Source organism: Lissotriton helveticus, chromosome 10 (genome assembly GCF_964261635.1).
Source record: "Lissotriton helveticus chromosome 10, aLisHel1.1, whole genome shotgun sequence".
Classification (NCBI taxonomy): domain Eukaryota; kingdom Metazoa; phylum Chordata; class Amphibia; order Caudata; family Salamandridae; genus Lissotriton; species Lissotriton helveticus.
The window spans coordinates 200,928,031-200,954,661 of record NC_136071.1 but is presented as its reverse complement, the minus strand read 5'-3'; the positions used below and the strand labels follow the sequence as shown (position 1 = coordinate 200,954,661).

General features: G+C 41.9%; 2 protein-coding genes across 4 annotated transcripts in view; one reads left to right on the top strand and one right to left on the bottom strand.

Moving 5' to 3' along the window:
- IGSF6 (immunoglobulin superfamily member 6) overlaps positions 1-15,952 on the top strand; it is a 39,429-nt gene extending 23,477 nt beyond the window's left edge. Inside the window, exons 3-6 of the mRNA XM_078665130.1 lie at positions 3,629-3,726; positions 12,130-12,186; positions 12,273-12,356; positions 12,852-15,952. Coding sequence (XP_078521256.1) covers positions 3,629-3,726; positions 12,130-12,186; positions 12,273-12,356; positions 12,852-12,890 — 278 coding nt within the window. The 3' untranslated portion in view covers positions 12,891-15,952. The remainder of the gene's footprint in view (positions 1-3,628; positions 3,727-12,129; positions 12,187-12,272; positions 12,357-12,851) is intronic.
- METTL9 (methyltransferase 9, His-X-His N1(pi)-histidine) overlaps positions 1-26,631 on the bottom strand; it is a 219,639-nt gene that overhangs the window by 36,347 nt on the left and 156,661 nt on the right. The window lies entirely within an intron of this gene.

Below are 26,631 nucleotides of genomic sequence, written 5' to 3'. Positions count from 1 at the left end.
GTGACAAAGAACACTCCAAAAGTATTCTTCGCAAGTGATGATTTAAAAACACAAGGCACATAGCAAAGGACCAGGACATTGAAATTAAACCGCTGCCATTTATGCCATGTTGCCACTCTACAAAACCTTGAAATATAACCATAATGCTTAGATTTGAGGCTCAGTCTCAGATGGAAAAGTTGTAACTAATAATATATTAAAATAAATTTGTAAAACACACATTTTGTCACATCAGTCTTATGTGGCCTTTTTCATAAAGGTTGTTTTATATTTCATAAGGAAGTGGTTAAGTGTGGCTGGAGTATCTCATATTCAATTGTATGTCATGTTTAAGATAAATGAGATAGATTAATTTTAAAAAGTCCGATTAGGATTCAAACTTAAAAACAGAACAGTCTTCAGATACACATATTATGAATATATCAATCCTCTAACCTAGCAGCCACACCTTTTGGGAAAGTAGAACCCATTCAAAGGGGAATGAGTTGCGCTTTGTCCAGTCTCCGGCACATACATTTCATCATGCTCTTAGGGTCCATGGTCCTAATGTGATCCAGTTAGTCTGGTAATCACTAGACATTTATGGAATCTTTTGAATTTCTCATGCCTGTTGAGAATTGTCAATGCCAGAATTCTCCCCTGACCCTCAGAGTCATGCCTGCACGGCAGTGCAAGCAGCGATTTTCATGGTTTCCTTAACAGGCTGAAAAGAGTGTAACCCATTAAGGGGCTGTGAATGCAAGCTTAGTGGTGACTGCCTGCCACACCGAATATCAATATTACAATAGTTCTGCTGTCATGCTATTGTCCACATATTTTTGAGTACAGTCTAGTCACCACTGAAATAAGAACCAGAGTGCAGTAACAGAACGGCACAAAAATACATAAAATAAGAACATTAAAATAAATAAAATGTTTGGCATGGTGACAATGACTTGTATTAATATCCAACTTCAATGCAACTCAGACTATCATGCAATATTAATAAAACACATAACATTCAAATATCTCTAACACAACCTTGGTCTTGGGTCTAAGAGTTGGAAAGGGACCAGAGTAAAGACTCTAGGGAAAGACCTAATAAAATCTCTTTTTTCTTTAATTATACACTAAAACAATCATATCTACATTGACGCTGATGACGAGCTCAGCTCGTCATGAGGTACACCTCTCGTACGCTCATGACGAGCTGAGCTCGTCATGAACTGCGGGATTTTCAAATATTCAGCGCACAGCGGGATAATGCGCCGCACCGATGCGGATATAAACTCTAGAAATTTCTACTTCTAAGAATATGAAATCCAGTTTTAATATTATGGACGAAGAACGAACATAAAAAGATGTGTATATTTAGGCCCTCATTACCTACATAAGCGACTCAATCAATGAAAAGCACCTAAAGGCCATTAAGCAATCTATTTTCAAACTTCGTTTTTTCTAAATTACAGTAACGGAGTCGATCCCTTTCAATTGAAAAACAGTACAAATTGTAGGTAAATGCAGGTAAAAGAAAGGGGTTGCAAAACTGATCAATGACAAAACAAGATTTGAGGAAACTGACTTTGGGAAAAATAGCAAATTGATGTACCATGTATAATCTACTCCCAAATGGAGTTTAAGGGGAGCTTTGTGATACACGGTAACAGTTAGAAAAGGAGAGGTGTGCTAGTGAATGAGAGCCAGAACAACTTTAGCAGAGTTAGCTGGCTTGCAAGGAGGAAGACGAATTCATTCAATAAGGGGGGGGGGGGGGGGGCAGCCAGTGGAAGAGTATGTCAGACAATAGACAGAGATGAAGCTTTTCTAAAAAGCTGCAAAGTGTTGCAAAACCTGGGGAAAAAAAGGGAAAACATACTGCTGGTCTGAGCACAAATAAGTTGCTTTTGAATTATTCTCTAAACCTGGAGACTTCTAAAATTCACTTCTCTCGCGTTTCACTAAATTTACTGCATTAGGACAAATTGCCCAGAAACTAATAGCAGATGAAATTGGCAGATTACAGTCATAATTGCATACTGATGCAGTAGCTCAACGGCTCATTTATTTACACTTGAAAGCTACCACACTACAACTTAACTGCAAGAGAAGGCCAAATGCTGGACTCTGAATGTGCTTAGATTCCATTGGTGCTTCAATACTCACCGTTAAACTCCAGTTAGCAAATAACTCAGAGACCCCATTCTCCAATTTTGGGCTTCCCTTTTCCATAATTTAATAATGCAGTCCTTTGGTTTAACTGGTTCGATTTACGTTAAACATGACCCCAACTTTCGAAAAAGAATGTGGGTACTATTTAAAACTGGAATGATGGAAAATGGTGCCTCCAAAATGCAATCGTTTACTAGGAAACCAACATTACATTTGCATCCAACCTAATAAGGACTCAGAAGAGGTATCCACTCTGATTGTAGGAGTAGGCTACTTTACACTGTACTGTGTTGGGGGGGGGTGTAAGGAGCTGAAATTTCCCCTTAGGCAGAACCACCTATATGTACAATGTATTTATTCTTTTCGGATGTTTATAGAACCCTAGACCTTATCACAGCAATAGTAGAGCGTTTGACAGAGAATAGAAAGTGTATATGTTAATGGACATTAGGAACAACAAGCACTTCCAAATGTTAGCAACCCAAGAGAACAGATAAGTATCAAACTCACTAAAACATGTAAGAGTCAATTCAGAAATAATTTAACATGTCCTACCAACTTAATCCCTGCTGTAGTGGAATGGATTTGGAGGGGACTGGACTGCATGGAGGAGAATGGGTTCTATCTTCCCATTTAATAGTTTTCTAATAAAGAAGCAAATGCTTTGAATTCCCTGGCTGACATGAACTTTGCAATTTGTAAAGAAGTTAACTATTGCCTTAGTAAAGTCGATGGAGAAGTGTGGCTCAATGGTTAGAGCGGCAGACCCTGATGTAGAGGTCTAGCCCGGGACCAGGGTTCAATTCCTCGCCTCGGCGGGTCTTGGGCTCAAAAAAATTCCACGGACCTATAATTCTCGCCTCGGTGCCTATTCCAATCATGGAGTCCCACTCTGCAACTCTGGGCAATAGCTTGCTTAATCTCCACAACGGCCCCCACAACGCTAAGGATGCCTGGCCTCCACCTTGGGGTGCCCAGGAGTGGACACCTCACAGGGAAAGCCAGGATGGGTTCCACAGCGGTATTCGTACAAGCGCCTTGAGACCCTTGCGGGTGAGTAGTGCGCTATACAAGTATCAATTTACATTTACATGTGCACTGCATATCCCAAGGATATTACATTTTCAAGGAAAAAAAACTCTTTTTAATGGTTGTAAATATTTCTAAATTACAGCAATCCATTCACGGTGCAGGCAACTCCATTGCCACTGCCAGCTCTACTATGGCACATCTTAGAGAGCAGCAAGAAGCCCAAGAATCAGGGAAAGGGGAGGCAATATTGTATCTACCAGGGACTACGAATAAAGGCTCCTTTCACTTACCAGCGTCATGCTCCATAAACCAGTTTTTAATTTATAGAACCCAACACAAAGGCGGTGCAGCAAAGGGAAGATTCAATGCATGATTGGTGGGAAGCAAGAATTTACAAACATAAAAAGTTACTCCATGATCTAACAACGTTTTCTCATTTTGAACCTAGAGCCGCGGAGTCCAGAGGTCACGCTGTTGATAGTTCTCACTGTGCTGCTGTTTTTGTACATCCTTGCACTACTTTCCATTTGTCTCTGTCTTTACAAGGTAAGTAAAGATGTGTACAGTTGAACTCAATGTAGGTCCACTCTCCCCAACCACATTATCAGCTGGGTTGTTTGTCTAGAACGTTTACATCCACTGGTTCCTATGGTGTATTAACTATGATCACATAACATTATCTAGAATGATTATTTATGCATATATATATCAAAGAACAAAGAATATCTTCCAAGAAAACAATCATCAACCTTCATGATCTGAATTTTTGTAACTGCTTACTCTATAACATGGCTCCTGCCACTCACCCACAGGATTTTTTTTAGGGCTTTTACTGTTTCTTTCTGAATGCTATTTCACTGCTCATTGGATTTCTGGCTATAGTGTGACCCACAACTCCCAATTTGGTTTCGCGAATTATTACACTTGTGTACAGTTGCCAAAAAACCTGCAAAGGTTTCAGGTGGGCACTTCTAATTGGTCTGGGTGTGCTCGTATATATGTTGGTTAGCAGGACGCCTTGCAGTGCAAGACAGTTTACAATGGTTTTAGAAATTAACTGCTCCATAAGTTCCAATGGGGCATTAACTGATTTATATACAAGTAATTTGGCCACTTAGAGACATCTATATTATCATTACGTCCTTTGGAGGTCTGGGAAGCATTCTATGCATTTGTAAAGCTGGTGTGTGTACATTTCGCCAGCCAAGTCTTAGGTGGAGCCCTGACATTTAGTGAACAACCTGTTTTTCACGGTATTCTGTACTCCTGTAAAATACACCAGCAAGTAGATGAGTATGTGGAAATGGAGTATTGTCAGACAGAACTGAAGAACGCTTGCAATTGTTTTACATTCTTTGTGGTAATATTGCACAGTTAAGACTAAATGTTTTTTCACCTTGTTTACCAGATCGCTAGCACAGCATTTAAATCCACTATTCATTCGTGGATGTCAGCGCCACACTCTAATAAATGGGGTTAATGCCTGACCTCTACAATTTCAAAGAGTCTTTATTTCGATGCACATATCATAAAAGACAATACATTAGAATTAAAAAAGTTAAGAAAAGTGGACATTCCATTCTCGTAAGAATAACAAGACTAACACAGCAGAAGAATACATCATCAAGTTACTCCATCCATATACACAATAATTTAGTCTAAAAACAGGATGAGAACTATAAAAACGTAGAAAATCCCGGCCCAAAGTACAGTGAGCATCACAGAATTAATATAGCTGTATTGATGTATGTATATAATAGACGCTTTTCGTTCCGGCTTAGCTTATGCGCACAAATTGCCCACATCCAATGTAGAAATTTAGCAACAGCAATGGCTGTAGATTCTGAACAATCTGTTTTGAGTATCCTTAACGCCTCTGTACCAGTGTTAATGCCCTTCAACAGGCAGATGGGCTTCAGCCAGGTGTGCCTAGGATGTTTATACACTGGACAGAATGTGTGCAATACTTTCCGGCTGAGACGGACAAAATGGACAGCTTGTGCTAGTTTAAGCATGCCATTTGCCGGTAAATGAATTGACTGGAAGCGTTCCCACCCTGAATGGGTGGTACCGATTCCTATCGCAGGGAAGCGTAATAAAATCCTAGTACCCTTCAAAAGCATTATCGTGTTTTAACTCCAGGAAATCTCTTGTAAGAGATGGACTGGTAAAGATCCTGAAATGTTTCATAGAGACCATGTTCCAGTATAACTCCTTGAAGGCCTTTCTGGGCGGGAAGAGATTAGCTGTGGGGTTCTCCCACAGAGAATTTAAGCCCATTGCGGTGTTAACTGCCTTGGCCTCTTTCATCCATGGAATTGTACAAGCGCTATCGGCATCTCTAACACAAGATTAGCCTGAGCGTACTGGGAGAGCTCGGAGGTAACCCACAGTCTCCTCAAATAGGCCACAGGTCTAAAACGTGCTACTTCCTCTATGCGTTGGCATCCCAGATCATAATAGAGGGGCAATGGTGGCGTAGATGGAGGGAAGCAGGTTATTCCCCTCACAAACTTATTTTGGGAGCTCGTTAGTGCTGCTAAATTACTAAACCCCCAAAGTTCAGCCCCATAGAGGACTGACGCACTAATTTTAGTATTATAAATTTTAAGCACTGGGGCAATCGGCTTTGTAGCTGAGAGGCGGTGTTCCTTTGTTAAGGCACCGGCTAGTTGTGCATGTTTCATAGCCAACTGGTTAGTATGTGGTTTCCAGTCTAGTTTACAACCTAAGGTTTTACCGAGGTAGGAGAAAACTTGGGTCTGCTCTAGCATGACATCATTCATAACCACCCTCCCTCTTACAGACTTGTGCTTATGTAACACCATGAACTTTGTCTTATTGACATAAACAATGAGACCATGGTCCTTGTAGAACACCTCAAATCACACAATAGCCTTCTGGAGACCTTGCTGCGTTTTGGAAATTAACAAGGTGTCATCTGCAAACATTAGCAGAGGGAGCTTCCCACCATCAAGTGTAGGGGCGTCAGTAGGATGGTTCGTAAAATACTGAATCACCCTGTTAATGTACAAGGAGAAGAGTTTTGGTGCAAGTACACAACCTTGTCGGACCCCTCTGGCGATGGGAACTTATCAGTTACTTTCCCTTGCTGACTCCAACGCACTTGAGCGAAATTTGCATCATGGAGTTTAATTAGAAAGGCCAATACTTCGAGTGGCATACTCTGTTCAGAAAAGACGCTCCACATCTTGGCACGCGGCACTAGGTCAAATGCCGACTTAAGATCGACAAATGAGGCATAGAGCGTACCTCCTCTAAGGATTACCACCCGTCAGTAAATTAAAACAAATCTAAAAACCTGATCAATAGTGCTCGTGTGTGAGCGGAACCCAGCCTGTAAAGGAGACAGAATATCCTGCTCTTCAATCCAGCCTTGGATTCTGCTCAGCACAAGCCTAGCGATCACCTTCTGGATGCAATCAATTAAGCTTATGGGCCTGTTATTTCCAGGATCTGAGCGATCCCCCTTTTTAAAAATCGGCATGATCTCAGCACCCTTCCATGTGTCAGGTATAGGGGAGCCTTGTGCGATAGCATTAGCCAGGGACTGAATATAAGTCACCCATATTTCCTTATCATGTAGAAACAGGTCAGCTGGTACACAGTCCAACCCGGGCGCTCTACCCCTCGGGACCGTGTTGAGCGCTCTTTCGACCTCCATCTTAGTGAAGTATAGGGGTGATATATCTGTGGGAATATTGGGGAAACCAGGGCACAGCTGTCCAAGCTTTCTTCAGGACCGGATGGTAATAGCGTCCCTCTCGGACGGCGGCCCAGAGGTACCGACGGACAGAGCGGGGCCTCCTTCTCCCCGAGCGGGTGCCGGGCGAGGTGAGGTAACTTCCCACAGAATGCTGGGAGAGAGTGAATGATTGGATATCCGCCAGAAAACATTTGGGCTCAAAGTATCTGGTAGGAACTATCCATTATATCTGTGCATAATTACTAGCAAAACTTCCACAAATGCAGTCGCTATTACCATCCGGTCCTGAAGAAAGCTTGGACACTTTGTCCAATTGAGCTGAAACATGTTGACCTCACTGCACTGCGCCATCAGATAGTTAATATTTTAAACTATCAGGCGTTGTTTTAAGTTTTGACCTTAGGACAATACCCATTAAACTTAATTTTTGGCCCAAGAGCCAATTTTATCTTCACTTTATTTTCCACTGGCACTGCACTCCATTAGCACTATCTGAAGAACACTGTGGTCTAGAAGAATACTTTCAAAATCCATCTCCGCATCATCACCAGGTGCGTTGGATGAGATCTGGATTTATGATATGTATCCCACATGACGATATTCCATCATAAGGGTGGGCTGATGGGATTTATTTCAGCCCAGTGTTACTCCAGTTGTGATCTGATGGACTCACGGTTCTAGTTCTGACACGACACACACACAGTCTTGTGGACCAGGCATCTCTTCTTGTTTTTCTAGTATCTGTAGGGGTCTGAGCTGTCTGGTCATTAAACAACCCCTTGAGACCCTCCTTACCTTATTTTTTCAGTAGGAATAACTTTAGACACCATATCCTGCTGCATAACACAGTTTTGGAGGTCTACTATAGCCTCGGAAGCCAGCTTACTCAAAGTAGCTAAATGGCCCTCTTTGAGAAGGCAGTTCGCCGATTTTACTCTCCTTGTGTCGTTGCTAAGGTGTGTGTCAACACCCACTGAGCAAGTTTCTGGAGGGTAACTTCCTAGCAGGTGAAGAGACAATACAAAGGGGTTGTGGTCACTTTCCACCCTTTCCGTTACGACCATATCCTTGATAAGGGACCAATTTTTCCTTTTAAAAAGTATGTAGTCTATGCGACTATTACGCAATCCATTGTTGAATGTGGGAGCACCCTGCCTATCGTATTCCATTCTCCCATTCACTGCCCTGAACCCCTGTTCCAGGCATAGTACTTTGAGCTGCATTGCAGCCTCTGTCCACTTCTTGATGGGAGGTAGGGACAGTTGCAGAATATCCTAAGAAAGGTCTTCCTCAAGGGTAAGATCTACATCATTACTATCAAGGGGTTCAAAGCAGCAATTAAAATCTTCTGCTACTAAGATATTCCCCTTTCCATTATAATGGTCAAGATACGAATCTAACAAGGCAACAATGTCCGAAGCTTTGCCCCCGGGCTTCCCCCTTGCGTAGATGTTAAAAATGAATAGGTCCTTAGACTCCAGGATTTGGATTTTAATTATTAAAATGTCGCTACTCTTAGAGTCCATCTGTTTAACTTTATACCTGTCATCCTGTCTCACCCAAGTGGTTAAACCCCCCATGGGTCTGCCCCGCTGGCTGGGAGCAGCAGGCTTAAAGAAATTTAGATAGCCTTGTCTGAACTCCGGCTCCACTAACCATGTTTCCTGAAGTACTATACCGTCATTTTTATCAATGAATGAGAGCCAATCAAGTGACGTTAGTTTAATTTTTAACCATGCAATGTTCCATGAGACCAAAGACAATTTCTTGCAGCCAGGGCTTAGATTGCTACATTGATAATGCCCGTTAGCACCAGGGATTGCCCTGGGAACAGTTTTGCCCCCCAGCACTGGACACACAACAGCCTTTGTGACCTTATTTGTACTATTGGCCACCCCTGAATTATCTTCCCAATTATTAATGCCCTTTGGTGCATCGGTTGTTGTTAACAAGTGGCCCCCTTGGCTCTGGTTATTCATAGTATTTTTATTCTCATTTAGGCCCTTGGTTTTACTTTCCCCATGTTTTTTGAGGTCTGTTTTTGGCCTCTGTACTAATCCCAAGGGGGGCTGCCCGATCCAAGATGCACCGAACCATGTTCGGAGACCCGAAACCTAAGACTACACAGTCCCCATCCAAACCTTTGTGAGAATGACCTACCCAAGCAACCCTTCTCACCATCTTAAACTCACTAAAGAGATGGTTCTCAAGCCCGGTCTTAGTGTTCAAAAAGTGGAGGGCCTTATTCTTAAGTGAGGACCAATGCGCCTCCTCTTGAAGTTGGAGTTTCGGGACATTTGCTAATATAATGGTGTGTGGGGTTGCCTCGGGTGGAAGATGTAAGGAGACTGCTGCTGGCGGAGCGCCTCCCAAGCCTTGTAGTCTCCCTACTGGACCCTTTGGCCCTTCCCTGCCAATCGATGCATGTGATGTAGGGGGATTCGGAGGGATTGCCACGGAATATGAGGGGCGGGCCACGTTAGAACGTGGGGATCTAAATAAAGTTCTCGTCTCACTACCGGCTAAATCTTCTACTGCGCTTTTCTTTTCTTAGACTGGTCATTGCCTTTAGGGGCTTGTGATGACCTTTGCTGCCTAGTACGGATTATCGCGGGGAGGGTAGGGTTGAGCAAGACAAATTCATCACTTGGGAAGGATGGAGAATGCCCTGCTCAGGACTAGCTGTGATCCTAAGAGAGGTGTGAGGGCTCATCGCTGCAGTGACAGTAGACTCTGGCACTGGAACTTGCTTTATGAATGGATGTGATGGATCTAAAGGAAGCCTGCGTTCTGTGAGCTCAATCTTGTGTATTAACAGAGATTCGGCCCGCAAAAGAAAGGCATCTAGAGTCCCCGCCGCTCTTGCCTCTGCCCCCCCCTTGCGTGTAGATTTGCTCATAACCTCAGGTGTAAACTCGATGAAAATACAATATGGGTAATTGACGTTGATAACAACGTATTCCTTCAACAAATCTCTACTTACAGTACGGAAGAAAACCCCCTTATGTCCAGAGTCAAAGTCAATTGCACAGGCTTGGGTAAATTCCGGTGAAGATGTTGGAGGGGTGGCCCAGCCCAGCCTCTTACAGACGCTGACAGGCGCTGACAGGCGCGACGGGCGCGGACGGGCGCGGACGGGCCCGGGCTTGGCCCGCGCGCTGCAGGAGTCTCAAAACGATTTTAAGCGCCTCCTGGCGCTTAAGAGTGACGCCGGTAAAGGGCGCCTTCCAGGAATGCCGGAACTGTAGTTCACGACCACCTGCGTCCGCACCAGCGGGACGGTCTCCCCAGCGGAGGTGGTAGGGTAGCGTAGGAATCCTAAGGAGACAATACCCGGTAAGTGGAGTTCCGGGAAACAAAGGCCAGCAGTAGACACAAGAACCCGCGCTGCGGGAGTCTCAAAGCGGTTTTAAGTGCCTCCTGGCGCTTAAGAGTGACTGATCTCTACTTTAACTGCATGGTCAAGGGCATTTTCCTCACTAACATCACTCTATTCGATATAGCCACAGGGAAGAACATAATGTGGAATAGTGGGCAACATAGAGGTCCATACTTTTGAATTGATGAGGGATATGTGAATTCATAAGAGGATAACGGCATCAATGAATCCCATCATGGATCACAGACTGTCAAAGCGAACCACTAGAGTAATGGTGTCAAGGGCTGCTCAAGGGTTTGGCGAATCAGAAGAACAGGGTGTAGAGATTACAGTTAAAGATCTCTGGAGAAGGCGATAGATGGGTGCAATGTAGACTCAAAGCTGTAAATCATTGCTTTTTCATGCCTTCTCCAATCAAAGGACATAATAATGGGATTAAATTGTTGGAGACTGACTGAGTCTAGCACTGGGTGAGTTGGACCACTTTTATAGATTGTGAGGCATTTCCACTGCAAGTAGACAACACTGTAAGAGTAGCCCTGGTGGGCAATTCGTTTTTAACAAACATTTACTGGAGAAAATAAGCAGAAGCATTTATTTTATTTTACCTGGGTTAATGATTTTCGACTAACAGGTGGGTGTCCGTAAATCTGGTTTTAAAACTGTACACAATGTGGAGGGAGAATGAAATTAATTTATCTGTGCGGGCTATGGTAGCAATTGTTGCCTAATGTCAACAACCTTATCACAGAAGATGGAGGAAAATCGTGAACATTTTTTCTACATTTAATTGATGTATTCTTAAGACATTTTGAAATTTGCTATGGTGAACTGCTAAATAATAATTCACAGAGTAGAAAAACATTCTTTGAGGGACATGCGTAAGAGGGTGTGCATTAGCAAGTAATCTAAATTACTCTTTAAAACCTACAATTGATAATCACACACTTCCTCTTTTTTATAGTATGTTAGCATGCTGCTCAAATCTACTGTTCCCGCTACTTTGTGTTTGGAGTCATGCGAACATATCCAGACTTCACTGACCCCTGCCCAATTCATTAGTTACTAGTCTGCCCCTAACATGTCTACAGCTCTGTAAAGCAACAAGATCTTCAAACATTCAATATTTCTAAAATACAATTAAAACAGGCAATACATTATTGCCAATTGCCTTTTGATAGACTACAACTACTGACTCACGCCTATAAACTTTACAAATTGCAGATACTCTATTCATATTACACAGCAAAATATTGATGTGCAACGATAAAAAAAAAATTAGAACAGGCAAATCCCACTAGTTAATCTTATTTCACAGACATGCAATAAAGAAGACAGTTTAGAGTAGAGAAACACATAATAAAAACATATGTTAACTTGAACAACTACACAATTAATTAATACAGATACGTTCCTGATAACTGTATTGACAAATTCCAGAGCTAGATATATCATGCAGGTCATTTCAAAGAATTATCAAATGACAAATTCGAAAGTTCTGAAAGATGGAATTCTGGAAAACCAGTTTACAAAATGCAATGTCACAGACTTCCGAGACAAAACCATCACCCGATAGTGATCTTGAATAAAATTCTAAAGTACATTTAGGACTATAAATGGAAAATAGAATATAAACAAAGTTAGATGCAGAAGCATGCTACAAAAATAATTTGAATGTATCATTCAGCTAATTTGCAAATATCCAGGGAAATCCACTTCAAAGGTCCCTTGCACCTAATTACAAATTCTGTACCTTCGGTCCATTTAAGTGTTTATATAGGTATGCCTATTTGTGTATCCTACTTACACCATATAAGCAAATACATATGCTTTCATTTTCTAGGCAAAAAACAAAGAAAAAAAGCATTTTGACGGACAAACTCCAGAAGATGAAGGCAATGTAAATATCTACTGTGAATTTCTTTTTTAAACATATAACAAATATCCATGCTGCGTCCTGATTTTTATTTTTATTTTTATTCTTAGAAAAACCATAAAAGACGTATATTATTTCAAGAAGTTGTCCAAGAAATGTATCACAAGAGACGTGCCTGGAAAGCCCGCCGGCCTGTAAGAATTTTTTTAAATACATTTCAATATGTCACACTCAAAACAGGCAAAGAGCCCACAAGCTTTGATTTCAGAGTGAATTAGTAACTCTAATGTTTTCTATTACTAAAATACAAATGTCAGGTTGTTTAATTAATACTTCAAAGAGACCCAATTAATCAATTAACTTTCTTTTCAGAAAATATATTTTAGAAGTATTTTTCACAATATGATAAAAGTAAAAAACAAGAATAAAAATCATAATGTAGGAACCTACTGTCCAAAATGCAGCCTGTAAGCTGAACTCTGCCTAAAGTTTGGTGGTCTTCCTGTAAAGTTGCATTCTGGATATATTAGAAATAGAATTGTTTCTATTTTGGTTTACTAGATATTGTTTCTAGTGTATGGTGGACCAGCAGAATGAATGTGCTTGGGGCACATGACTTTGCAATTGCCTTTAGCAAGTGATAAGGACAGAGATAAAAATCAGCTATTTTCATTTTTTTTTTTTTGCAGGATAACACAATCGATGAAACTATCTATCAAAACACTTGAAGGTATTCAGTCTTCACTGTATGTGCTCAGAGAAATGTCAGACCCAGATATGCACATCATCAACCACGTTAAAAGGGATTCTTCATCACCCGCTATGGTCTGCAGATTACAGTTCACCACATATTACTGGACATACAATCTCACCGAAATAGGTGCCTGTATGCTGGTGTTGTACTGTAGCGGTATTAATGTCCCACTAAGAGACATATTGCTGGGATCAGAGTAACTACAATGTTTTTCTGTCAAACTAGAACAGTTTAAAGCCAATTAATGTGTTACAAGGTGCTTTCGAACAAAGCAAAGACAGAGACTTAACAATAAATTTAATCTTTAAGGCTATCACATGATTTCAAACCTAAATGGCACCATCCGAAGCAACTTGATGCTTTAAGGCAGGAAACGCAAAACCCAATTCATCTTATTTACAGCAAAGTTATGAAACATATCTTATTTTCCCATGATGCGTAATGTTGTGGGTCTGGAACACCAAAGACTTCAGGTGGGATGGTGGAATCATGTTTTAGTGACAACTTCATCACACTGCTCTATTACTGTACTTTCTAGCTTGTCATTTTATCAGAAATTCAGAGCACATTCATAAAGGCAACCATTCAAGGAGAGAAGTGTGTGTGTCTCCTGAAACTCTATTTGATTCAAATGCTCCACAATTTTAGAAAAATATATCCCTAATTTGTTTCAGTCCACCGTTTCCATGAGTGTGCGACTAGTAACAGCGTGCTGAAAAAATACCGCTTATGTGCAATTCTCAATGGTTGCATTATTGAGTTAGCGCACTACCAACATCAAAATAAACCTAAATAGAAATGTTCAGATAAGCAGAGTGCACCCTTTTTGAGTAAATGAGAACTACAAATAACAAATTCAATAGATGTTTATTCTTAGGAAAGAAAAGGAACTGGAACATTGCCATTTCTAAATTGTTTTTATTATTAAAAGGAGATGACACTGCTCTCACGACATCAATAAATGGATAGTTAACATTTTTCAAGGATGATGCAGTTTTCACAGGTGCAATTTCATTAATTTGGTAGATGGACCACCTCAGGCATTTAACATTTCACTGCATTTTTAATTCTCTGACATAATTGCAGGAGTTTTTCCATCAACGAGTCAGTTCTCACCAAGGAGGAAGTAACTTTGGTGAAAGCCTTTTGCTGAACATCCATCAATTTTAACGGTGGATTGTAGAATTTCTGTCACCAAATATAGCCCACGGCTATGTGGGGCAAAAGCATTGGTAGTTGCATATGTAGTATTCGTAACGTGCAGGTCAGCTATGCAGCCTTTCATGGACATATGTTTTGATGAAAACAGTAGAGAACCTTTTAAGATTGCACTGTATTGCAAAATTGATATAGTGCTTATTACCCCTTTGTGGGGCGCTGAGCACTTGACTGCATGGGTAGCACGCTACACCGTGTAGGGGGGTGTGTATGGAAGAATGTTATATTTGTTTTGTGTTGTTCATATGTTGAAGTACTTTTATGTCGTGAGTGATGACCACTGAGTTATCGTGCTATGAGACGCAGTGCTTAGCAGTGTGATGGATAAAGAAGTTTGAGAGACAGGTGTGGAGTTTATAGTTTCTAATAAGGAGGCAGCTGTGAACAGCTCTGCAAGTCCCCTTTTCATAGGCAACTTAGCTGGGGACTGCACTGGCTTTTTAATTTTGAGATATCTTGACTAAAGTTTATGGTCTACAGAAGGTTGGATGAGCTGGTGTGGAAAAGGTATGATGTGTCTAGGCCCTTCATGCGCACTTTTTGCTAGCATCTGTGGCCCCATGCCAGAATTCTATTTGAGATAGATTGTCTCTGCTTTGAGCACAGCATCAAGCATCACAAAGGATGTGAATACCCTTTTCAACAGATACAGGGCCGCCTTTCTGCTGGACTGCTCATGTTGGCGATGTTTCCTAGCTACGAGTGAAATGCAAGTGGGATTAATCACCATTAACTTCGAAAATTCTCAGATTTCATTTCAATAAAGTTCTGTGTTGAGGGGACGGTTCCATAATAAAAGTTTTTCTTTCTCCCCAATTTAAAGGCTATTTGTCTACCTACTCCCTCCAGTCCAAACTATCACTAGCGTCCTGCTGCCGAGCAATACAAAACATATCTGTCCCACCACTGAGCTGGTGAAGCAACAAAACTGGACACCATTTTAGTACTTTACTATTTGTGTAGTGCTTCAAACACCTGACAAGGTCGCAAGGTGCTATAATTACCATCTGGTTTCTTAGCACTATTTCAGGTGTATAAATGAAAACGGTGTTGGCTCTAGTCTGACCTGCATGCATGGTGTAGCGTTAAGTGTTGCACAGTGAATGACAATTCATGGAGTTAAACACTTACAACCCTTAGAGTGCTCTGTACCAGATAGTAACAAACAACTGCTAAGGGTTACAACTCTTGGTAATATACTATGCAGTCATCCAGAAGCAACAAGAGCCAAGGACCTGGTGGCATACTAAAGATGAGTAAATATATTCCTGGCAAGTCACTCATTTCTTCTGAGATGAATGAAACCATCAATGTTTTGGAAAGATGGGCTCAGATATCCAGTGAATAATTATAGCTGGAATAAATCAATAAAACTAGTGAACATATTGCTTCATGAGGCAAACGACAGAAAACCATCCCTTTCCAAGAAGTGATTGATATTCCACACTTATCATTTGAGATGTAGCAGTTTAGCAGACACATTTGGTACATATGTTGCCCGATTTCTCTAAAATTCTAATATTTTAGCATGAGGTATGCAGGGACTAAAGTACTCACACAGACCGAGAAACACTATATTTGCCTCTGGTCCAGTGTTTCTGACCAGGGCATGTTTTTCCTTCTTCACTTTGATAATCTGCAAGTCCCCGGACGGTATCGCCTTCAAGTAATACAACTAAACCATAAGCGACTGCAGCCATTAACGCCTCGCCAGCATATGACAATAGTGACAATTGACCGGAAGGTTTCAGCATAAGCTGTACCCTGAAAAGAGGGTCCAACTACTTTTTTGTGGAGAAAATAAAATGTGAGTCCCTATAACTTCTTTCTGTGTATATTGTGAGTTATGAAATATGCCAACTTTATGCTGCATGGCGCGTTTGTGTCTTACATGCATGGATGTACATCTACGGTGTGCATGAATATTCTCCTAAGAGAAGGCGATAACCGTTCAAAATGGTGGTTCCGCTCCATGATGCCGTGTGCATTTGATACCCCTTTAGTATTTTCATCTTGCAGTGCTCTAACGTCTGTCTGGAGTGTAGGGGAACTCTAAATATGTATCCCATTTGACCAAAGTTCTGGTGGAGAATAAAGGTCTCTGCCTCTAGATTTACCCAACATTAAGCTTCTCCTGCTTGGCATGTCTGCACTATGTCTCAGCGAACATACATCCCAGCTGCCTCACTCTTTATCCTGCTCTGGCTCAAGATTGAAAACAGAGAAGCAAGTCTAAGGAAGCCTGGTATTCCTTTCCTGGGAAACACAACTCTGACATTTGGTGAACATTCCTTAGCTCCAATGTAGAAACACCAGGCTGGTTTTGATTAGTTATACACTACACACACAATAACCTCAGCAGATGCCAAGGGTGGGAACCAGAGGCTCGGGGCTAAGGGGCAAGCCAGCCTCTACTCTACTATGAATCCACAAAAGAAAACTACCCCTAGATTGTGTTCCTAAAGGTATCTAGAGAGTTAGGGGGAGATGCGTTGCCAATGGGGGCATGTAGGCTAGATTATAGAAGTCACTCATTAGGTTACTACACTAAGAGGGGTACTTGTAATTCACAGCCCCTTCACACATTAGTAGCAGGTCCTTTTTTTTTTTTTACACTAGGTGCCGGGAAGTGGACCTCTAGGTAATAACCTCCCTTTGGTCCTGAAGAATGCTGCGTACCCTTCGGGGACACTTGAGCAGAGATGTCGATTCTTTATAACACGGTGAAGGGAGATTAATGTCCCATATCACCGACCACTTCTTTTAACTACCATACCTTTGATCCCTGAATAAACTTAGAATATGGACAAGGGTAATGGTTTTTAATAGACTTTTTCACTCCCCCCACGGCCATCACTTAGATTTAGAAGTGCATCCCTGTCTCCAGGTGTATGTCCGCCCTCTATCAAGCCAAGTTTTTAGAGGGCGAGGACAGTCGATGATGACGCATGACACCGGGCGGTGTGTGAGGCCAGTCCGTAACTTTTTATGAGATGCCCCCATTGGCAACGCATCTTCCCCTAACTCTGAAGATACCTTTAGGAACACAATCTAGGGTCAGTCTTCTTTTGTGGATTCATTGATTAGTTATAGAGATGCCAAATGGATTTTTGCAGCAGAGAAAGACCAATCTGTGCGGCATGCCTGACAATTATACAGCAAGAAAGAGCAAATTCTGCAACACAATGCAGCACATCGCACAGCAGTGTTATTGAACATTTGTGGCATTTTAACACACATTAATGCAGTCTTCCCAAGTTTTTACCTTATCAGTACCAGTTTTACACCTTTCTACAGGAATTAGCAGTTAAAGGGTGACCAGTTAACCATCGAAAGAAGTCTGCCAGTGCACCCTACCACATGCAGAACTTTTTTTCAATTAAGGTCTGATCTCTTTGAGCTAACGACTATCATTTTTGGTGAAATCTACAAATTATGCAGCAGAATGTGGATTATGTGGCAAGCGTGGTAAACCTATAACAGTGCATAAAATGCTGTGGCTGCCGAATCGCATACATTCAGTATCCCTGGCGACAGGTATGGGTTTTTAATTACGTAATCCTTTGATTGACAGACTGACAACCTGTTCCCCTAAACTCAATAAGACTAGAACCTCGTAAAACACTCTGAAAGATGTTGGAAAATAAGACTCGTTATTTTACCTGATTGAATATACCTGGGCTAATCAGGGTTCGGCCCTGGCATAAGTATCTCCTTCAACCTAAAAAGTTCATCATCACTGCTAAACAATCTCTCAGTGGATTCTCAGTTGCCAAACATACTCTTGATCGACATGAAGAAAGCTTTTGACAGGGCCCGTTGAGAATTCTTATTCACAGGCCAGAAGAAATTGTCTTGAGAAATTAGAAAATTGCCTAGATTAATTTATTGCACCTGTAGCCCATGGCCTGGGTTCGTAATGGTTGGATATAGCGATCCGCTGGTCAGTGCTCAGGGTACGCAGCGGGCCTGCCTCAAGCCCCCTCTTGTCTGCCTTAGCATCAAAGCTTCTGGCTGCACACGTGTGCAGGGAGGATCCCAATAGGGTGAAATTACTAGATGGACATACTTGTGCAATTTCATTACATTCAACAAGGTTCTGGTATATCTTTGAGATGCTTCCACTGACCTCTAACATGTCACAGACCGTGTAGAACATGTGGGAAACTAGCTTGTCTGCTAGTGAACAAAGTAAAATCCTGCCTGGTCAAACTATGCCCAGTTAATTAAATGAATGCTGACAGTATCCCTATAGTGTCTCTCACATGACAAACAAACATGGAGGTACATAAGGGTTCACATTTATCGCATCATCCCAATGATCATATATCAAACACAGACGAGGCAGGTACTGCTACCCGACAAACTCATTCTGGACGAGATTATCCCTCTGAAAAGTCAATAGAATAGCATTATCAAAGATGACACTATTGCTGAACTTGTTTGCAAATATTCCATTGATACTACCCAAACAAATGTTGAAGTCTCTCTATTTATTACTGATTGACCTTGTATGGGGAAGTAGCAAGAAGAGTACTCTTTCAAAAACCTCTATTATCAATGCCAGAAGGAGGTCTGGGAGACAATGATCATGAAGACTAGTGCCTGTCAGTGCAACTGCAGTGGGTATCTTGATTCTACACAAACCCGGGGGCAGAAGAACCTTGCTTACTGAAAGGTTCAGCAAGTGATTTGATGTTTCTAGAATGTGATACCACTAAAAAACATCAACTTAATAAATACTGCAGGCCATTGATGAACGTGCTGCCTCACACACACCAAAACCAAAAATAACTTATGAACCAAGCTTACTGTTGTACTCCAAATCTAAGGAACTGGTAAAAATCACCAAGGCCACGATACAGAATCCCTATACACCTGGAAGTCATCTATCAAGTATCCAGAATCATGTTATGCTGATCCAACGACAGAGTCCCAGAAAGTGTTATCACACACTATTAGGGTTAGAACTCACGCAGTGCGGCAATTCGAATTCCCACACGTGGTTTGAAGTGTATATTAATATGCTCCCCTGTCCCACTATGATACTAACTGCATGGCTACAAGCGGTAATAATATAGGACGATTGACTCAACTACTTACTATTCAATAACCAATTGCTTCTTTTTACTGTCACTGTAAAATACTTCACTGTTGTTTATGGTCACCACACTGGGGCACATCAGTCACGTTTGTATCTTGTATATAGTGTGAATAGACAGTATATTTCTTTTTTTAAGTATTGTTTTTGCAAATAAAATGACGCCCATTTTCGGCTGAAGTGGGCACCACAGAATTTCTGTTGTATGTAGGCTTTTTTATTTCTGTGATTGATTCGTTACAACAAGCAATGAAAAAATATTGTTGGAATGTTATACTCGTTTACTCCAACTGCATTTCCCATTTAGATGCGAGAAAAAAATACTTCTTGCGTAATCTCATTTTTTGTGGAAATGAGTTCCTTGTGAACAAATGTTCATTTTGGCTGATTAGCTCTACCCAGTTCACAGGGACATATGGGTCTCTCTTGTTTTTGATATAAACGATACAGAGCGCAGCAGGAATCAAAATAGTGGAAGATTTCCTCTAGGGTGGCACACTGCACACTTTTGACAGCCTTAGGCAATCAAGCTCCTTTTGCTGCACGTCCATTTTTAGCATATGAGCCAGAATGGTTTATCAGACGATGGGCTGCGATGACACACAACACCGAAATACAAAGTGCTGCGTACAGTTTTTAATTTAGATAGGGCACGAAAAGTCAGTTTTGCAATATACGGGTTCTTTCAAGAAATTACATTATTGATACTTGACTCAACTGACACTTGAGCAGAAGTCCTGAAAAGAAAACGGATAGGCTTGGAGTGGGCATCCTTACATTTCCAATTAGGGTACCTAGAAATACTTGGTTCAAATCTATACAACACAATGCCCTACTCAGAAAAAAACAACACAGCAGTGATAAAACAAAATATTTTGCAGCAGTGAGGACCAAAGATGCATACTTTCTTCATATATTTTTGGTGTGTTCTTCTATCCCAGAATAATGGAACACAGTCACAGTACAGTTTAAAAAACTAAGAGAGGAATGTAACATATGCACACCTTATGCATGCTTACTTGGCCGGAGGATCAGAAAATAAAAATAAAATGGAATGCAGATTTGTTAACTTGATTCTCATCCTGGCTAAAAGCCAGATAGTCATGCTGTGGAAGTCCTTGCCTGCCCCACAGTTTAACACAAGTAGGAGCGAGCTACTGAAATGGGAATCAGCAAAAACTACAACTAATTCTAACTAACTGAAAGGAACACATGGGGAACAACTGTCCCTGCGTGGGACACTATTCTATCTAACGCAATAGTAAAGTATGATAATAAACCACCAAAGACTAAAGACAATTTAGGCTCTATTACCCTGTTGTCACATACTTCATTTAAAAACACCTCTGAAGACCACTCTCAATGTAGATATTGAAATAACATGGCACGGACAAAACAAAGATTTCAATAGATGGTGTCACACCAAAAACAAAGTCCAACTGTTTACAATTCAGGAACCAACCTGCCCGACTATGTAAACACTTGTGTGTAGGAAGATGGTTCTCTATATAGTGTACCAAAATTAAGTGAACTGTGTAGAGTCCAGGTATCCCTTACTAGTGTACAGGGGCTTGCTTTAACAATCCCATGGTTCTCTATTTGTGGTAGTGTGGTCGACCAGCATTAGGCTTATCAGAGGGAAGTGTTAGGCATATGTTGCACACACACAGTCAATAAATGAGACACACACTCAATAAGGAAATCCAACACTGATTTGTAAAAATAACACAGATTTGTATATCATTTAAGACACCAAGATGGGATCAGGTAAGTCCTTTTATGTTAGCCATTTTCAGAAACAGAGAAAATACAGCTGTCCAATTTGAGGCATGAGCCTCAAAAGCAGTAATGTTATCCTTTAGGAGTAACATACACTGCATAGGGTCACTTGCAAACAACTTGCAGGACTGTTCTTCTGGACTTGAGATAAGAAAGGACCAAGGTCCAAGAGAGCGCCAACAGTTCAAGTTTACCTACACTGGGGTGTACGGGTGCAGAGGTGCTTTATACAGTCGTATCCTCGAATGCTACATGTTGAAGTCAACGGCGACAAGTACCTGCAAAGAAAGACTTCAAGTGGGGACCAGACTGGAAGAACCCAAAGTGGGACTCAGCTCTTAAGGGTCTCAGGACCACAGAGACACTGTCGGTTTCAATGGACTCTGGCCGTGGGGCTTGGGTGGATAGGTGTTTTGTCCACCGGGTCAGCAAGAGTCTCTCACAGTTGTTGGTGCACCTGCAGAAGAGGGAAAAGAAACATAACAAGACTACTCCTGGCATTGAGCAGGCCTCTATCGAAGTCCTTCGCTGTGCAGGTATGTTTTGGACTGAACACAAATAAGCCTTGGTGGTTGCAAAAGGCTCCGGTACCCCAGGTATTGGTTCAGTGAGCCTCCGGGGTGGATCAGTGTCTCAAAGTCTGGATGGATCGACAAAGGCTGACCTACTGAACACCCTGTGACCTCCTCCTGGGCTGCTGCTGCGTCAGTGAACTCAGCAGTCAGCAGATGGGTGAGCCAGACTGAGTGGCTCCTCCACTTCAAGGAAGATGCTGGCTGGTTGGCGAAGTGCTGGCAGCCCTCCGAGGCTTTTGAAGGATGCACAGCTGGAGGACAAGTCAGGTCTTTGCAATTGTCAGGACAGGAGCCTGCATGCAGGGTTTGGCACCAAGTCCACAGCTAGTCCAAATTTCTCACATTTTCTTGTCCTCCTTTTTTAGTTAGACGAACATGAATTCCTAGTGTCAGGGGCCACCAAAATACAGAGTTCAGGGGCGTTAAGGAGAGTGAAGGTAGTTGCCAATGGGCTGCATGTCCATTTCCAGTGGGGAATGGGCATAACCCTGTCCCAGAATTCCTAATTCCACCAAAGACAAAATAGTGGAACCCTTCTTTTGCGGAGCACATCAGGTAGCCCACTTTAGGTGTGTGACTAGCCAAATTGGCCTCAGGGCAGGAGGTGGCATCTCCCACATCTGGGGGAAGCTAGGATTGCAAATTAATGGCGGCAGGGGCTTTGAAGCCTCAGCCTTGATATGCTAAATCACTGGTCATCCTGCTGGAGGAGGTGTGAACACCTTCCCACAAAGCAGGCATTGTTTTTGGCCTCCAAGAGCATGGGCTCTCACCTGCAGGGGGTCAGAAACTGGTCTGTGGTGGCAGGATGGATGATATCAGTTAGCCCACACCAACTACTGGTAGGTTTTTCAGGGGTCACCTAAGTGCATGTCATAACAAATCTAGAACTGGCAACAGTACAGATATATTAAGACAAGGTGTTTGAAACCAAACAACAGTATTTACAGTGAAGTCATCATTCAGCTGGGTAACCCATGATGACCAGTGCATGTCTTAAGATGCCTTCTTTGAGCACTTGCAATATCTAGTAATAGAACTTGACATCACAGGGGTAGATCTGCTCATGCAGGTATATCCTCACATATACTATAATGCCCCTAGCCTTATGGCTCCGAGGCCTGCTGTAGGGGTGACTTACTTATAGTACTGGCAGTGAACTTTGGCATGGCACATGGTGAGTGTGCCATGTCATGTCTTCAGAATGGTTTGCGCCATTTCATGAAGTCTGCATGTTTGTGGGCCCCTTAGGGTGGCATAAGACATGCTGCAGACTTTAGGTACCCTCTTTAGTACCTATGCCCAAGGTAGCAAGGGTACCGTTTACTAGAGACGTATAGGGGTGCTACAGTACTTGCCAAATGGGTTGCAATTAGACTTCAACTTGTTTTAGGGGAAAGAGCACCAGCACCGAGATCAGTGCCCTGTCAGAATTTAAAACCAGCATCTAGTAGTCAAAAAGGGGGCAAAAAGTGGGGGGACAGCTGCAACAAACGTTTAGTTTCCTACACTGTGCCTTAACAGACAGTATTGCTATTCAACACTGATGATGAGTAACAAGACAAAATAGACCTAAGATTGTTTATATTGCTTTCTTATTTTTCATTAGACAGCACTAATTGCATACAATATTATGATTGCAACCTGAAACTGATTAGGCACTGTTGCTCTTTCAAGGGAGTAGCTAGAAACATAAAACACTCCTCAGTTTGAACTGTACTTTCGTTGACAGTGAGAGAGCGAGCTAATCGTTGAGGCAAATGCTTTCCTCAAAGGCAACCTGAAATTCCTTTCTGTCCTTTCATCCTTCTTTGTCTTTTTTCACCTTCCCTACTTTAGTTGTTTCCATCTTAACCTTCTTTCTTCATTCTCTCACCTGTTCTTTCTGTCCTTTTATCCATTCATTCATTCCTCCATCCATTCATCATTCCTCCCTCCCTTCCTTCCTTCCTTCTTGCCACCTTTCGGTTTCATCTATCCATTATGCTCTCAGCCCTGGTTCCCTTCTCATGCTCTCTTGTTCTGTTTGTTGCCTCGTTCCACACACAGCTCCATTAATACTATTCTCTTGCAGTGGTATTTATAAGCTTCTGCTTGGAAGCAATCACTGAACAAAGTCAAGGAAGCTGTACACTAAAAATTTACAGGTTTAGATTAACCAGAACTGCTCGGTGGTGCCCACCCCGCAGAAGGGGGCAGGGGGTGCTCCTGTTTTCTGTTCCCTTTACTGATGAAACCAATAAAACTCTAAAGAGAGAAACAAAATGGGCTTCCAGAACTATTTTCCCGGATTTGTCTGCACCTGCAAAGAAGCTTGACAGCACCAGCATAAGCCTAGACAGGACCTGGTGGCTCCATGTTGCTTTCTCTCCACTAAGGCTGTGACTAAGTCAAAGATATAGAGAGCCTCTGCTACTGTGGCCTGCTAGGTAGGGTGGAGCTGTAGGGCCTTGCAGTGAGAAGAGCTGCCTGACCCGCAGAGCAAACTCACAGCCCACCTGGCTTAATTTGTCATGGAGGCCATCACATGACCGTCAGATGATCCTGTCCATGCAATTGTATACAATTCTAGGGGTCGACTGGCCTTAATTTCAAATCAGCTAATTTCTGTGGGCTGGCTGCTTTAAAAGCTGAACTGAAGACCCCAATTTGTTTGTGACTGCTTCTCTGTATATGGTTTGCTCTATATTAGCAAGACTAAAGGCAGTCATTTTTTCTAAAGTGGAGTTCTTCATAACACCACTTATGCTGCATCTCTTTCCTTCCAGTCAGTCTCGTGTGCATTCAAAAGTTGGCCACTTACAGGTATCTCTAGACAACTTATGTTAAGTTAAAAAACACACTCTGTGTTTCCCAGGGGCTAGGGACAGTGAGGAGGGCATGTCATGGGCTTCCTCCTAGTCTTCTCCTGTATAACATATTGTTATACTGCTAAATTTGCACAACTAAACGTATTTGCAGGAACTTTGTATCCTACTGAGCTATCATTTGAACATGTGCAGTTTAGTGTTTAAAATGACTGATTGTTACACTGTAAAGTGGCAATGCCGAAAGCTGGGATGGTGAAGCTACTGAAAAGGAAAACAGACAAGCAAGGAAAACAAGTAACCAACCTCACCCATGGATTGGGAAACTTGGCTACCATTTTAGAACTGTATGGACCTTTCATCCCCACACAGGGACCTTGAATGTAAATGATTATGACCAGCCCAGTCACCAGCAGAGTTTATTAAACTGGTTTTAAAATATTTTCTCAGTTTATTAATTGAGAAAATGTCTAATTTAAGTAACAAAGGCTTCATCTTGCAACTCTAGATGGATGTTAGGAATGCAAATGGACGAACTGAGGAAGCATGCATAACTGGAATATAGGACTACTTAAAATGAACAATTGCAGATCTCTCGCTTAGAGTGAATGAAGCAAATAAGTTAGGATTGCACGCATTGTTTTTCTTAAATATCTTATTTTTTGTGCACAATATATACAACTATAATTTAAGCTTGTTAATGAAAGCAAACTTTATATAAATCTAATGGGTTTCTTACATTGCATCTAGGTAAATAGCTTGCAATTATTCGTTCTATTGTATGCATTTCCTCAGGGTTTCTATATTTAGGGTCCACCCACTCTCTTGCCTGACAAGGAACCCACCCCATTTCCTGTTTTGCAGGATTGTCTAAGCACGTTCCCTGACAGATAAGTCTATTGCTGCAGTACTTCAAAAGTAGAGGCACACACTAAGACGGATCACAGCAATACACAATCTCCTCAACAGTGGCCATGTTGTCAGGAACACTGCAGTGCTTTGCACATCAACGCAAAAAAATTGCCTGGTGTGAAAACTCACGCTGCACCATGATGTGAGGGCAAACACCATGTTAATGGTGCAATCACTAATCTCTAAAGGTTATGAAGACATTTGCATTCTTCTGACTAAGACCAATGAGAAGCAAAAATGACGGCTAATTTGCATTTTATTAGCGTTCCAGAGTACTACTTTTTTGCAATGACATAAGCACTGAAGAGAGAGTTAAGGTGGTCTCTGGAAAGATCAAAGCAACAAGGTCCTCAAGTGCAGATCCTAAAAGAACAAACTAATGAGGACACCTCACTTTTGAGACTGTGCGGCAGAGTGATGGGGCGGCCAATGTGCCTTCTTGCAAACGTACAGGAACAAAGCCACTTGCCCAGGAGGTTGCAGGTGACATACGCCTGAACCCAGCAATGTTAGAACTGGTGAAAATGGATCTCTCCAGAGCAGTCGCACAACACAGGCAAGATACAGCGTGCTTGAAATGGGAACAATGCAGAAAGGGGGAGGTTGCAGTGAAATGAGAAGAGGCAAACATTCTGTGAAATTTGCAACAGTCACAGCAAATACCTAGCCTTATCCTTCTTGAAATATAATGTAAAAAAAAAAGGATTTGAAACCCATTAATCAACCAGGGCCTAATTCAGTGTGTCACGCATTCAGCATGAGCTTCGCAAAACAAGGACAGGTGCCTTAGGAAGAAGCTGCTGAGACGTTCCGCAAAACACATAGAACATTCTCATCCATGTCTTCGGGCAATGATATGGATGTTCTTTTGCGCAATACTGTGAAACAATTCCCATGATGTTCTGCAATCAATGGATGCAAAGCCATACTTCTATTTAAAAAAGCACGCCAACACTGTGACGAATGGGCAATTACTACTATTCTCAAGGGCTGAATCAAGTCTGCCAGAAATTCTACAGCCAATATTCAGAACATAAACGTGCAAACCAATGGATAACTGTGAATGGTCATTTTCATGTTTACTAGTATTATACAAAAAGACGCTGGCACAATGTGAAGCTCAAATACCCAGTGTATACAACATTACCTTAAGTTAGACAGGCCTGGTGTCACAGGGTGCTGACCTTAAAAAGCAGCAATTTCAATGTCCTGTCTATAAACTACACTGGTCCCTCACCAAGTCTGAAATGATAGACCCAGGGTCACACATTTGCATTTGTCAATTTGTTCTTAAGAATGTGTCACTTGCTAAATGAGTCTATG